The 13736-nt window shown below is 36.3% G+C and overlaps 1 protein-coding gene across 8 annotated transcripts in view; it reads left to right on the top strand.

Annotated features, from left to right (window-relative positions):
* Positions 1 to 13277, top strand: part of Plcb4 (phospholipase C beta 4) — a 353129-nt gene extending 339852 nt beyond the window's left edge. For 5 of the 8 annotated variants that reach the window (XM_090352005.1, XM_090352003.1, XM_090352004.1 and 2 more), the window contains 7 exons: positions 1009 to 1084; positions 2640 to 2815; positions 3715 to 3816; positions 5698 to 5755; positions 6328 to 6414; positions 9410 to 9446; positions 11552 to 13277. In XM_090352005.1, coding sequence (XP_090208131.1) covers positions 1009 to 1084; positions 2640 to 2815; positions 3715 to 3816; positions 5698 to 5755; positions 6328 to 6414; positions 9410 to 9446; positions 11552 to 11640 — 625 coding nt within the window. In that variant the 3' untranslated portion in view covers positions 11641 to 13277. The remainder of the gene's footprint in view (positions 1 to 1008; positions 1085 to 2639; positions 2816 to 3714; positions 3817 to 5697; positions 5756 to 6327; positions 6415 to 9409; positions 9447 to 11551) is intronic. The other 3 variants (XM_090352008.1, XM_090352009.1, XM_090352010.1) reach the window with 3 other exon arrangements.
* The last annotated feature ends 459 nt before the right edge of the window (positions 13278 to 13736 follow it).

The following is a 13736-nucleotide window of genomic DNA, read 5'->3' as shown; positions in this document are numbered from 1 at the left end:
GCAAAGCAGAAAACATGAATGGGATGAGAAGGAAAGGCAAGCCAAAGTTGCAAAAACTGTTTTACATAGCCCAGAAAACCAATAAATGGAAGCACAAAAGAAACAAAATTCAGTCTGGATTTTTAACAAATCGGGGATATTTAGCTTATACCAAGAGATATGAATTTGCAATTAAACCCCATTGTTGCATTTTTCTGGGGAAGATATTATCTAGAAATAAGACAAGAAGTTTCAGCAATAGTCCAGGCTCACTAAATGACACAATGACAGAAGAAACATACTCAGAGCTGATCAGTGAGAAGTAATAGATTTGATAAGACACCTCACCATTTTTGAGTAGTGCTTCCCTTGGAGGGATACTCAATTAATAATGTAACGAATAATTCTTCTTGGACTATACTAAACCAGAACATACATACTAAAGACAGAAGCTCAAGACCTGCCTTTGTTTCAGCAGTGATATAGAAAGGACAACATAATCACTGAAATCAGCAGAATGGTTGCTGGATGATTGCCTTGAAAGAAATAAAAAATTCCAATGTGCTGCCAAGAAATTGTATTTTTCTTCTTCACTGGCATGTTTAAAAGACAAAAAAAATCTGGCTTTACAACCAAAATGGAAGAATTTGACATTCTTTTGAAATTTATTTGAGGGCCTCTATTTCCTAGTTTTCATTCCAAATAACATTTGATTGACTAAATGAAAAAAAAAATCAGCTCGAAGAAGAACAGGAACAAAAATGGAAATTCCAACAACAGACCCATAACAATGAAATAATTGCTAGGTTTGAAGTGTTTCTTTATGTGGTGATTGAATTGAGTAATCATGATACAGATAATATTTTGTAAGGTAGGAGTCTATTACTAGAAAAATGAATGCTGCCTATTGATCCAGGGCATCCCACATTTGATGAATATATTGTCTCCATTAGAAAGACTTGTCACAGAGGCTAAAGGAATTAGAAGATATCTAATTTCTGGCATGCGTTTGCGATTTTCTATTTTCAGGGGAAGCAATTGTCTTGAAATGAAGAAAGAAACAGAAATTAAAATTCAGACACTGACATCAGATCACAAATCTAAGGTGAGAAAATGCCCATTTCACAGTGGTGACTTGCAGAAGACACTGTAGCTACTTTAGAAGAGGTACTTGCATTAATGTCAGAAGCAACAGTAGTGGTATAGGAAGATGGGATCTGAGGTTCAAAGGTTCCCCAATTGACTGCCGTTGAGAAGATCTACCTAATGGAAAATCACTTTGTCTTGCATGTAGAAATATGCAAACAATATATCATCCATGCTAAGGCATCAAGTGAAACAAGATGTAAAAAGACCAAAAGGAAATACTGCCTAAAATACAGAGTACTCTTTCCTGTAGAAGGAGCAATAAATACATGACCCCCCCCCAAAAAAAAGAAAGAAAGCCTACCCAAATTAGAAGGAAAACATTTGTTAGAAACCTACTCCATCTTTGCATTTCTCCTTAGACAAGAAAAAAACAGAAGCTTGAAATACCTTAACTAATTACTAATTAGGAATTTAATACCTAATTACTGATACCTAACACTAATTACTAAGGCTTGGTAAAGAATACAAACTCCCAGCAATAATAAATTTAAAAGAAAACATCTTAAAGATCTCAAGTGCAGCTTTTTGTCCAACCATCGGCTATCCACATGTAGGTGGCCAGCTATGTCATCAAGCACTATGAACTCGCTTGTAGGCATGAGCCAGCCATGCAGTTGTAGATGTTGTTCACTTATGCTATCCATGGGATATAACACAAACTGTAGAGAAGCAGTAAGCACTCGCTCTGGGGGCTATTTGGATACTATACTTTTTTTGTTGCATAAAAAGCCATCAGAATTTAAGGCCTTAAAATAATGACCATTTATTAGCTTACAACTCAGCAAAGTCAAGTTTGAGTTGTAGTCTACGAGGTGGTTCTTCAAATTTTGCTGAGCTCACTCGTGTGTCTCCAGTCAGCCAGAGCGCTCTGGCCACAAGTGTGCATCTGATGGTTGGCTGGCTGCTGATTGTCTTTTCCTGTATTACTTGTGGTCTCCAGGCAGCTCAGCAACAGGACACCAAACACAGCAAAGGAGAAAACAGTTTTCCTCTGCTAACATCACCTAAAAGCTTCTCTCTGCTTTCGTTTGCTATTGCCCCATCTGCTAAACGAAGCCACAGTGCTAGCTATGTCTAGTTACATAAGGAAACACATAATATGTTACCAAGAGGAACTACACAACAATATTGCCAAAAAAAAAATACGACTATCAAGACAGGAAGACTTACTACTCCAGCGTCCGTGGGAGGCAGTAATACATTATCAAGGAATAAGAGAGCACATCACTTTATTCCAGCCTGTAGCCCTACAAAGGTAGATAGAACTTGTAGAGGGGCCTATGTATAGGACAAAGCACAATGTGAGTTAGGCAGTGAAATAACAGACATGGTTAAGCTCTCTGAGTCAAAGCAATTGATCGATTCTAATAAGCAGTGGTGTGGTTTTGTGCCGTGTGTGGGTGTCTCCAAGTAAACTGTTGGGAGGAGTCTGAAGTGCAAGCATGATAAGGCTTTCAGTTCAAGCTGAGCTGTGAAGATTTTAGATGATGCTGTCCCACTCTCCTCAACAGGTCAAAGAGATTGTAGCTCAGCATACAAAGGAGTGGTCCGAAATGATCAATACCCATAGTGCTGAGGAGCAAGAGATCAGGGACCTGCACCTCAATCAGCAGTGTGAATTACTGAGAAAGCTGCTCATCAGCGCTCAGGAGCAGCAGACCCAGCAGCTGAAGCTGTCTCATGACAGGTAGGAGAGAGCTCCACCCAGGCTAAACTTCTGTCTTTCCCTTTTCTTTCTTTTTTTATATATCTTTATTGTAATTAATAGAAGGGTTACATGATATTTGCCAGACAGATGGTGCATTAATTCCCATACATTGATACCCTTTCACATGTCTTGGTCCCCATTTCCCTCCCCCCCATCTTGTTTTCCCCCGTTCCCTATCCAATTTCAAATAACCAAATACAAATATATCCAACATAGGACGCTAAAGGAAAGGATCTCTAGGATATAGAAACATAAGCCATATAATGAATGATTGTTGTTCTTAAGGTACTATGTTATCTCTCATCTCTTTTGCTGTCCCTTGGTTATCTCATATTGTTACAGTATCCCTTTTCTTTCTTTTTAAACCGGGGCTTGAATTCCAGGCCTGTTCCTAGCACTTGTGCTACAGCTCTACTTCTGGCTTTCTGGTGGTTAACTGGAGATAAGAATGTCATAAACTTTTTTTTTGCCTGGGCTGGCTTCAGACCACAGTCATCAGATCCTAAGTAGCTAGGAATACAGACATGAGCCATTCACTGGTGCCCTGGTTTTGATGAACAATTGGGCCACCTCACTGCTGAGATAATAAGGATTCTTGTGAATCGGGTCTCTGGCCCTCTGTTTCCTAAACACAAAGTAACTAGATGAGCATGATAATGCAAACCAAAAATAAAACTATTTCCAGAGTTTTGAAGAATTTATGGTTTTGTTTGCTCACAAACAATGATGTGTAGCTGTTGTGAGTGTGTTGCATCCAAGACATTCCCTTTTGGGGACATCATCACCACCAAACCAATCCAGAATCTCCTCACCTTCCCTAAGTGAAACCCTTGCATTCATTAAGCACTGACTCATCCTCATTTGTTTTTCATGCATAGAGAAAGCAAGGAAATGCGAGCCCACCAGGCTAAAATTTCTATGGAAAACAGCAAAGCTATCAGCCAAGATAAATCTATCAAGAATAAGGCAGAACGGGAAAGGTAAGTCAGCAAATATTTGCCAGAAATATGTCACCGACATGTCTTAGCGACATGTATGTGTGTATAGATCCACTTAGTCACATCGAAGTTAAAGGCATGGGATTAATTATTACTGCTAGAGAACAGGTAAGAGTCTTTAGTTTTCTATTTGTTTACTATGAACATAAATAAAATTTTCTTCAATATATGTGTGCTTGTTTGCAACCAAGAATTTATGAAACATAATACAGCAATAAACAGAATTCCAAAACATCCTTTCTGCACTCTGTGGGGTCATTTTACAAGTATCACACCTCAGGTATGAACATGCACAAAGACCCTGGTTAGATTCCTTGGTACCACTTACATAGAAAAGCTGGAAGTGTTGCTGTGGCTCAAGTTACACACAGGGCACTAGCCTTGAGGAAAAAGCCCAAGCACAGTACGTAGGCCCTGAGTTTAAGCCCCAGGACTGGCAAAAAAAAAAAAAAAAAAAAAAAAAAAAACACTCTGGATTTTTTTTTTCTTTTTTTTTTTTTTTTTGGTCAGTCATGGGACTTGAACTCTGTGCCTGGGCATTGTCCCTGAACTCTTTAGCTCAAAGCTACTGCCCTTACCCCTTGAGTCACAGTGCCACTTCTGATTTTCTGGTGATTAATTAGAGATAAGAGTCTCATGGACTTTTTAGTACCCCAGTTGGCTTTGAACTGCAATCCTCAAACCTCAGCCTCTGAATGTTTTTCTGAGATAAGGAACTTTGCTTAAGGGCCTTATATACATAAAAATAATGCTACCTTCCTCTGTTCAAAAGCATAAAATATTTCAGCCATGATTTGAAAATAAAACTAATTTAAATTTACATTGTCCAGAGTGTAATATATCGTCTAACATGAGTAACTCTATCATGTTTTCAAGTATATTACAGAGTAGATCTTAATTTGAATCATTCAAATTATTTTATAATTCTGTTATTAAGTCATTTAATTAGAAAGAAACCAGGAATATGTTACTACTTGGGTACATTTCTGAAAACACATGAAATGATAATCAGCAGGAACAGTATTACCTGGAATGTTTTTAAAATTGTAAAACCATAGGCCCATTCCACATCTAATGAATTGGACTCATCACTTTTGTGTGTGTGTGTGTGTGTGTGTGTGTGTGTGAGAGAGAGAGAGAGAGAGAGAGAGAGAGAGAGAGAGAGAGAGAGAGAGAGAGAAACTTCCAGATGATTTGTATTTGGTATAAAGTATGAGACACACTTAATTCTACTGCACACAGGTGCCAGGAGCATGGCCTACTGGTAAGGGTGCTCATCTAGCATGCATGAAGCCCTGCATTTGATTCCTCAATACCGCATACATAGAAAAAGCCAAAAGTGGCACTATGGCTCAAGTGGCAGAACACTAGCCTTGGGCAAAAAGTGTCCAAGGACAGTGTCCAGGTCCTGAGTCCCAGCCCCAGGATTGTCAAAAAAAAAGAAATATATATATATGTATATATATGTATATATATATATATATTGCACACAAACGCTCTCATCTGTAAGTAAAAATTTTAAACCACATGTGAAAATGGCCCACACCAAATTCCAAGCAATGATTTCTCTCTCAGAGAAAATAAGGAAGGAAATAGGATCAGGAAGAGCACAAAAGGAGCTTAAACTGTATTTGCTACATTTTATTCCCTTTCAAAATACCAGATGATAGCAAATTATTAGTACTTGTTAATCAAAGCATTGGACATTTTAGGTGCTCTTTTTGTTTTCTGTGAAAGTGTTAACATGAAAATGGAGAAAAGAAGCCATAATTCTATCTAGTTAATTAGTGAAATATTACTGATTCTTATGGGTTTATTAATTATATTCAATACCATACCAACTATTTTTTCCATTATTTTTAGGCGAGTCAGGGAATTAAACAGCAGCAACACTAAAAAGTTTCTAGAAGAAAGAAAGAGAGTAAGTATGTTATAATTTTCTTGGCACTCTGAGAAACCTAAATATTGACTTGTACTTAGATGCAAATTCTAACTTGCTTAATTTTACTTTTTCTGTACATAAAGTGTCCCAGCTTCTCCCCTCCCAGAAAGCTACAGTAATCCTTTACTACGCTCTTAAGGCAATTATAGTTGACACTGCTTTATTTAAACAATGAAGCAAAGTTTCATTTCAGTCATGTACAAGGAGAGGAAGGAAGATGGTGCCGAAAAACTAGGAACTCAGCTTTGCTCTCTCCCACAAAAAAAGACAAGAAAAAGAAAGAACTGGGGGGGAGGGGTTCCCCAGGAGCTAAGCTAATTACTTTAAGAATTCAGTCATGTACAAGTATGCTTATTGATATTCCAAGATTTTTGCAGGAAAGTTCTTCCCAGTAAGAATTCTGAATGTTAGGTGTCCCAGTTTTCAGACTACTGTTTTTTTGTTGACATTATGTTCTCCACTTAAATCATTTAAATTGTAAACTTCATAACTCAGCCTTCATCTGTGCTTACAACAGAAGATTATTAAATTTATTTTTTTTATTCTTGCAGCTGGCAATGAAGCAGTCAAAAGAAATGGATCAGTTGAAAAAAGTCCAACTTGAACACCTAGAATTTCTAGAAAAACAGAATGAGCAGGTACTTTGATATATGCAACTGCAGGATAACCAAGCCATAAACTATAGGAAATCTGCAGAAGCTAGGGGCCTGAATGGCAAAATGGGAAGGTGGCTAGAGAAATATGATGCCTATTTTATTGTATTTCAAAAGGGAAAAAAAAGAAAACAAAAACCAGAAAGTGCTTTACTGAGAATGGGAGAGGAAAAAGTTATTGGGCAGGGAATGAAAAGTCACTATTTGCACATATTATGGGGACTTCAGGGATGATATTTCTCAAGAATAGTAGACTAGAAAAGGGAGAGTTTCTCTATTTTCATGCAGTCATAATTTGAAATCCACAGGCAATGATATCATATATTAAAACAAATAACCATATGTTTCTCAATGTCAATCTGAAAAGAAAGTCATTCTGAAATTTACAAGTGAGATCTGAAGCTATGCTAACTGTAAATGTTCAAATAACCAAAGTGAATGGATGCTAGTCACTTGATGCTTTCTTCAAGCAAAGCAAAATTATTGAAAGAGAAGTGTATAGAAGTAAAAGGGTTGGTACAAACTCCAGCTGGTTAGTTACCTACACCTTAGCACAGATGAGCTGCAGTCCACAAGGGCTGTATCCCCATTAGCCATCTCCAGAACCATTTCACCTGCATGGAATGTCCTCTGGCTTCTCTAACATCAAGTCCCTCAGTCAGCATTTAAATTTCACTGTTTAGGTACAATTGGGTTGGAAAGTTTATTCTTTCTAGATCATTTACTTCCATTTAGAAACTGTAAAGATCTACTATACTACACTATTCTTTTCTATTTTCTCCCATTTGTAAAGCAAAATATGCTAAGGTATATTTTATTTCAGAGTAAATGGCTCCCTTTGGTGAATACTTACAAATTACATTTAAAAGAATTTATAAGAAAGTAAAACAGAAACCGTAAAAATCATATTTTGTATTTTAATTGGATAAAAACAAATCCAACTTCTGATTTTAGTTTACTTTTTGATGGACAAAAGTGTTAATTAATCATCTCCATACTTCTGAGTTATTATTCACGTTTCCTTTTACTTTTAGCTTTAATTCACTGATTCCCAAAGACAACTATACATGATTATGACCCCATAAGCCTAATTCCTTTGGCCAGCTCATAGATACATCATATTCTGGTATAAGTTATATAAAGTATGTTTTTGCTCTTAAAGTGCATCTCAGAACTAGTCCCTGGGGGAATATTAGAATATGAATAAGGGTCAAGTCACCATCCCAGCAGTCTTAGAACCCACTTCAGTGATTCAGGGATAATAGGGGATAAAGATGCCTTTGAAAAGGCTTCAAAAAATCATCCTTAAAAGGAGTGCATGATGAAAGGTAAGGCACAGTTATGTTTTATCTATCTAAATTAAGAAGCTCTTTAAAACTTTGTGTGTTGCTTAGCAACAAGTTTGACTAAAGAATGCAAAGCGCTAAAAATTACTCATCACTACGATAGTGGTTTAGATCAGAGCTAAAGAATTCACTTGTCCCTAGTTTGAAGACATAATAAAGAAATCGCTTTGAGCTTTTATATTAACATATGAGTGATTCAAAACACATAGGATGTCTTGAAGATTACTGATAGCTGTATTGATTGGGGTGAATTGGGCTGACTTTTGTTTTGAACATGTAGTATGATATTTAATATGTCCAAAGTAATGTCTATCACCCACAACTGATACTTTGAGTTAAAAAAAACCTTGAGAATGCACTGAATATCCAAATACTTGAGACTTGAAGGTTTAGTGACATTCAAGACAAGAAAAGTCAAAATATTATATTGCCCCTTCTGAAAAATATGGAATTTGGATCTGAATTTCTGTATTGGCTTTTCTTTGTATATATCATCTGATCCATAACTGAGTCCCAGAATTTTCTAGTGTATTTTTTGTTTTAATTTAAAGGTCAGAAGCCCAGGATTCACAATGATTCTCTATGCTATAAATTTCCTAGACAACAATGCAAAAGATACCATTACTCCCTTTTGAAAGTCAAGGTCTAGAACCATGTAATAGAATTCCTTTGATAACCAGTTAAATATTTCCTTTCATAGTTTCTTCCCATTTTCCTTTATTTCTACTGTTATGTATTATTCCCATCATCCTCAAAGCAAAATATGACTGGCTGTATTCAATTAACTAGAACAATACCAAGAAATTGCTCAGGAGAGTATATATTTTTATCTGATTCTGGACCCTAGCCACAAGTGTCCTTTGGCAGATACTTAATAGACTAGCCTATTTGGTCAGTCATTCACTTAAAATTCTGAATGTCAACGATTTGATTATTTTCTATTCTAGTATCCCATAGACTTCCCTACCACATAGTATTTCATTTTCTTCACATGTACCATTTCAAACATTAACAACTCCATTATTGTCACCCTTGAGTCTTAAAAATTGATTTTGTCATCAGTTCTAATAAAGAGAAGTAAGAGCTGGGTGGCAGTGACTCACATCTGTAATCCTAGCTAGCTGATATCTGAGGATCATGGTTTGACGCCAACTTGGGCAGAAAAGTCTGTGAGACTCTTATCTCCAATTAGCCAGCAGCAGATTCCTGGTAGTGGAGGTGTGATTCAATTGGTAGAGCACCAGTCTTGAGCAACTAAGCCAAAAGAGAGTGCAAGGCTCTGAGATCAAGCCCCATGATTCACACATACACATATACACACGCACACACACACACACACAAATATAAATTGAAAAAAATTAAATGAAGGGAAGGATCTAGGAAAAGGTTCAGTTCTCTACTCAGCTGGGCCAATAGGCATTGGTTATTTGTTTTGTTCTTTTTTTTTTTAATTTTTTTGTTGAGATCAACTTGGGGAAAGTTTGTCACTGATGGGTGTGTACATGTTTTACTCTTAGCTTTTTGCTTTTCTATATGGTTTTACATTCATTTCTCAAATTCACTTCAGTATTCATTTATTTTCTTTGTTTTGTATGTATGACTCAATTTTGACATTACTATTTTTGTACAAACAGCTTTTGAAATCCTGTCATGCAGTGTCCCAAACGCAAGGTAGGACCGAAATTCTGATAAGCAAGATATTGCTTTTCTTCTCAGCTACATCAGTATTCTGGGTGCAATCTTGTCGATGATTCACATCTGGTCATAACTAATATCATAAGGGTTTGAACTTAATGGCTTGGCTATTTCATGCTTGGATTGCTGAAAATATTTAATCTGAAATGCCCCAAATCTTTAAAAAATATATATCATTTGGGTGTCATGTTAGCCAGCATTTCCAATTGCAGATCTGGAAAACAGGTCATGATAGTGAAGACAGCCCAGACATTAAGCATGGTGGAATATACTCGTTATATAGCACCACCCCAGCTAAGATGGGGTCGCATAGTCAGATCATTTATAAATGTTAATATGACTAATTAATATGTTAATTTTTAATGAACCCCACTCAAGTTTGTTGGCAGTTTTCAATGACAGAGAGTAATGGTTTGTTTGCAGATCTTATACAATCTTTTGTCCTGCTCTCTGCTATGTCCAGTCTGCCAAGGACTCATACCACCTTTCCTAAAGGTGACTGTATAATTTATGGTTTGAATCAGGAGCAAAAAAAGAAAATGTTTGAGAAAGAGAGCACTATTTGTAATAGCCAGAAATATGCTAGAATTGCAAATGGAAATGAATGGTCACCTTGCTGGGCAAGAATTCTTGGAATAATTTTTCAATGTGAGATGATTCTTACTTCAAAACTATATTCCGTGTTGTCTTTCAATGCTAATGGGGGAGAAACTTTTTATTACTATTTATTGACCATCAAGTTATTTAATTTGCAGTGCTGATAATGTTTCACTGTCATCTCTTATGAATACTGTTTGTGTCACAGTGTCATGTTTGTATATTTTTCTCCATTTCTTCATTTTTCTTGTAGAGGATGAGTAGAGGATGACTATCAGGCATAAAGTCTCTGGCTGGAGGGAACCATTGGTTCTAAACTTATGCAGATAGACACAGTTCCTTACGGTTCTTTCTATCTTTCCTCACTAAATTGAAATTGAAAGGCAGAATATAATAATAAGAGGAAGAAAACTACCATATGGTCTGTGGGGTTAAACCATCATGGGATTTCATTTGGGAGATATAACTGCTTCTAGTATGATCTAGAATGAACCAAACCCTTCCTCTGACCTTTCATTTCATTGGAATGCCAAGCAGACATTAGTAGAAGCATCAGAACACTTCAGGGTCTTCTGATTGATACCATGTTTCCATTCTTACATACCTTTTATTTCACCAGTAGCGTATTTCTAAACAAGGAAAGGGACATTTTCCCATCTCTTCAAAATACATGCTCATGGGTTCAGCTACATACATGCATATGGGATAGGCTGTCAGTTGGAAAGTAAAAATCGAAATGAACTGTTTTATATTCTTTGTACTGACAAGCAATTGTTACCAAACCTTACCTTTATCTGATTCCTTTCTGCCCCTCAAAACAGCCGGTTATCTTAGAGGATAGTCTTAATTCATGAGATTGGATTCAGCATGAATCACTTCTAGTTATCCATTAAAAAAAAGAATTAGTATGGAGAAGTAAAACCCTTCAGGAAACAATTCAAGCAATAAAATTTCTGGAATCCCACATATTCCCAAATTTTTCTAAACATTGAACATTAGAATCTAATCAATGTACTATGTTTATACTTAACTTTCTCCACCAATTAGATTCTTGGAAAATAACTTTCACTGAAAGTAATTTCAGTCAAGTTGTACATAAGCAACACTTACTCCAAAATCGATTTGAATTATCTATGCACAGAGCAATGCATTAAATAGTAAAAATCAAATCCAACAGTCTGATCTTGATATGGTCTAAATATCAAATGCCTCAAAAACTATGAAGACGAATCATTCCCAAAGATTAATGTACATAAAAATTTCTTGATGGGTCTTGTTGAAATGGAGATTTGGTTTCAGTGCACCCTATGTAAGACAGGATTTTGCATTCCCGACAAGGTTCTAGTCAATGCAGATGCTGCTGGGCCATGGACCAGCAGCAAGGACACGGTGACAGTATTAGACTTGGGGAGAAGACAGTCCAGGGTTGTGAGGTGCTTTAGAAGAGGATTTCCACACATCATGCCATGTTTCTGATGTTGCAGGCGAAGGAGATGCAGCAGATGGTGAAATTGGAAGTCGAGATGGACCGCAGACCAGCAACAGTAGTGTGAAACTCCAAAGTTCGAATTGAAACAGCAAAACCACAATCCAGCAAAAGATCATTCCCAGCTTCCAAATAACAAATTCCATGGACAAAAGCAGTTTTCTTACTCTTTCTTTTTATGTGTAGACAAGAAGTTACCTGAAACTGCAGAGACTTGAGATGACTTGTATACTCCTACATAACAGTTCATGTATTGAATATCCTTGGCCAACCAAAAGTAGCTATCAATTCACTCACACAAACAAAATCTTCTTTACCAGTCAGGCAGAGTTTAACCATTGGTAATACAACTTAAACATGTTTTGCTATAAGATACCATCACGAGTAAATGAGCTTGGTGTTTACAACTCTGCTTTGTGATACATTAGAACATGTTTGAGCTGCAGCTAACATAGTGCATTAGCAATTTAATAGCAAGTGCATGCACTAGAAGAAAAATTTAAAACTCTGACCACAGATCCGTCAGCAGAAGCAGTGGTTAGCTAGAGAAATGATTTTGCAGAATTTTTCAATATCTGAGTTACCTCATCAGTAAGTGCCATGTTTCTACCATGCCATAGGAAGATAATTTCCTGTAAGAGTTGTGGAAATTATTAGAGCAATAGAGAAAAATAACAAAAGAGTGTACCTGTGCCAAAACTCATCAGTGCTCAAAAAGGAGGGAGTTTTGTTAGGTTCATTTAAGAAAGCTTTCATCTGACACTGCTCTATAGGAATTGCTTCTGCTGAGTCCAGATTTTACAATTCACTATTGCACTGTACAGATCGTGATGTGATTATTGGCAAACGTTTGTAAATGTGACCATGTATAAAGTATTTATACTCCTTAATACACACTGTTAGAGAGCAACAATCATCTAAGTATCGTCACTTGACAAGATTAGTAACAGGACAACTAGAGTTTCATTTGCATGATACACAGCACCATTTAAAGACTAATCGGTTCAGAGTAGTTAACCTAATGCCAAATCAATACTGATTAAATGTATGGCACAGACTATGATTTGATGATTAAGACTTTTAGCATAATGAAAAAGTCTCTATCTATATATATATATATGTGTATATGAATTATGTGGGCATTCTTGATACTTCAAGTTCTAGTTTGAAAAATAAATACATATACTAATTTAATTTTACACAAGAATATTTATGCAGATTTTCAGAATTTCATATCAAGAAATAACCTTTTTATGTCTGTTAAATAGCCAAACAATTTGCTACAGTGTTAATTGGCATGGTCCTCGCGCCTACTATAGTTATGTCGCAGGCAGTGCATGAAGAAGTCCAACACTGAGAAGTGGAGCCATGCAGCCAAAGCCAGAAATGAGTGCATGGAGACCTGGTAGCCTAGACCTCATCAGATAACTGATTTTAGGACACAAAACACCAACTGAATGGTTGTATATGCTTGTACAAATTGATTCTGTGTGTTCCTCTGAACGAAGCAGAGAAAATAATGATACCATCAATGTTGAAATTAAACTTCCGACTTCTCTAATAAAAAATGGAAACACATTTAATGTTTGTCTCAGAGTATTTGTTTCTAAGATGTTTTCTGGTGAGCATTTCTGCCTTTTTTCCTTGAATGATCTTTGTATTATTTTCAAAAGGGAAGTCATTCCCTTTTGAATGGAACAATCACTCCATACTCCCTACTTGTTTTAACTCCAAATGGCAGAAAGCATTTAAGTTCTACTTAACTTTAAACTGTAATGGACGTGGTTTTCTTGATCTCATATTTATAACTTGAACTTATTTCTACAAGAATTTCTCTGGTTCCTAGCTTTCTGATCTGTAAGATAATAGAACCATATTACATGTCATTTGACGCTAACATCTTATGAAAAAATGTAATTAATAAAAAAATGTATCCATGTTTGGGCTGCCCATTTTCCAAGATTTTCTTCATAAAATCATCCAGCTTATGCAAAGTGAAGACCTCAGGCAAGTTCATCACCTGGTAACTTGAATTTAAATTTGACGTTTACTTTCCTTGCCTGCTTCTGAGGATACTACTAGCTTTCTTATTTCTGATCAGTTCTTTACTGGATTTTTATCTTCTAATGGCCCCACAGATAAATTTTCCAATATTATGTCCTGAATGCAGAATATTAGAGACA

This window comes from Megascapheus bottae, chromosome 18, assembly GCF_031878675.1.
Source record: "Megascapheus bottae isolate mThoBot1 chromosome 18, mThoBot2.hap1, whole genome shotgun sequence".
In the NCBI taxonomy this organism is placed as follows: Eukaryota; Metazoa; Chordata; class Mammalia; order Rodentia; family Geomyidae; genus Megascapheus; species Megascapheus bottae.
The sequence above is the reverse complement of the archived record's forward strand: the minus strand, read 5'-3'. Positions and strand labels throughout refer to the sequence as shown.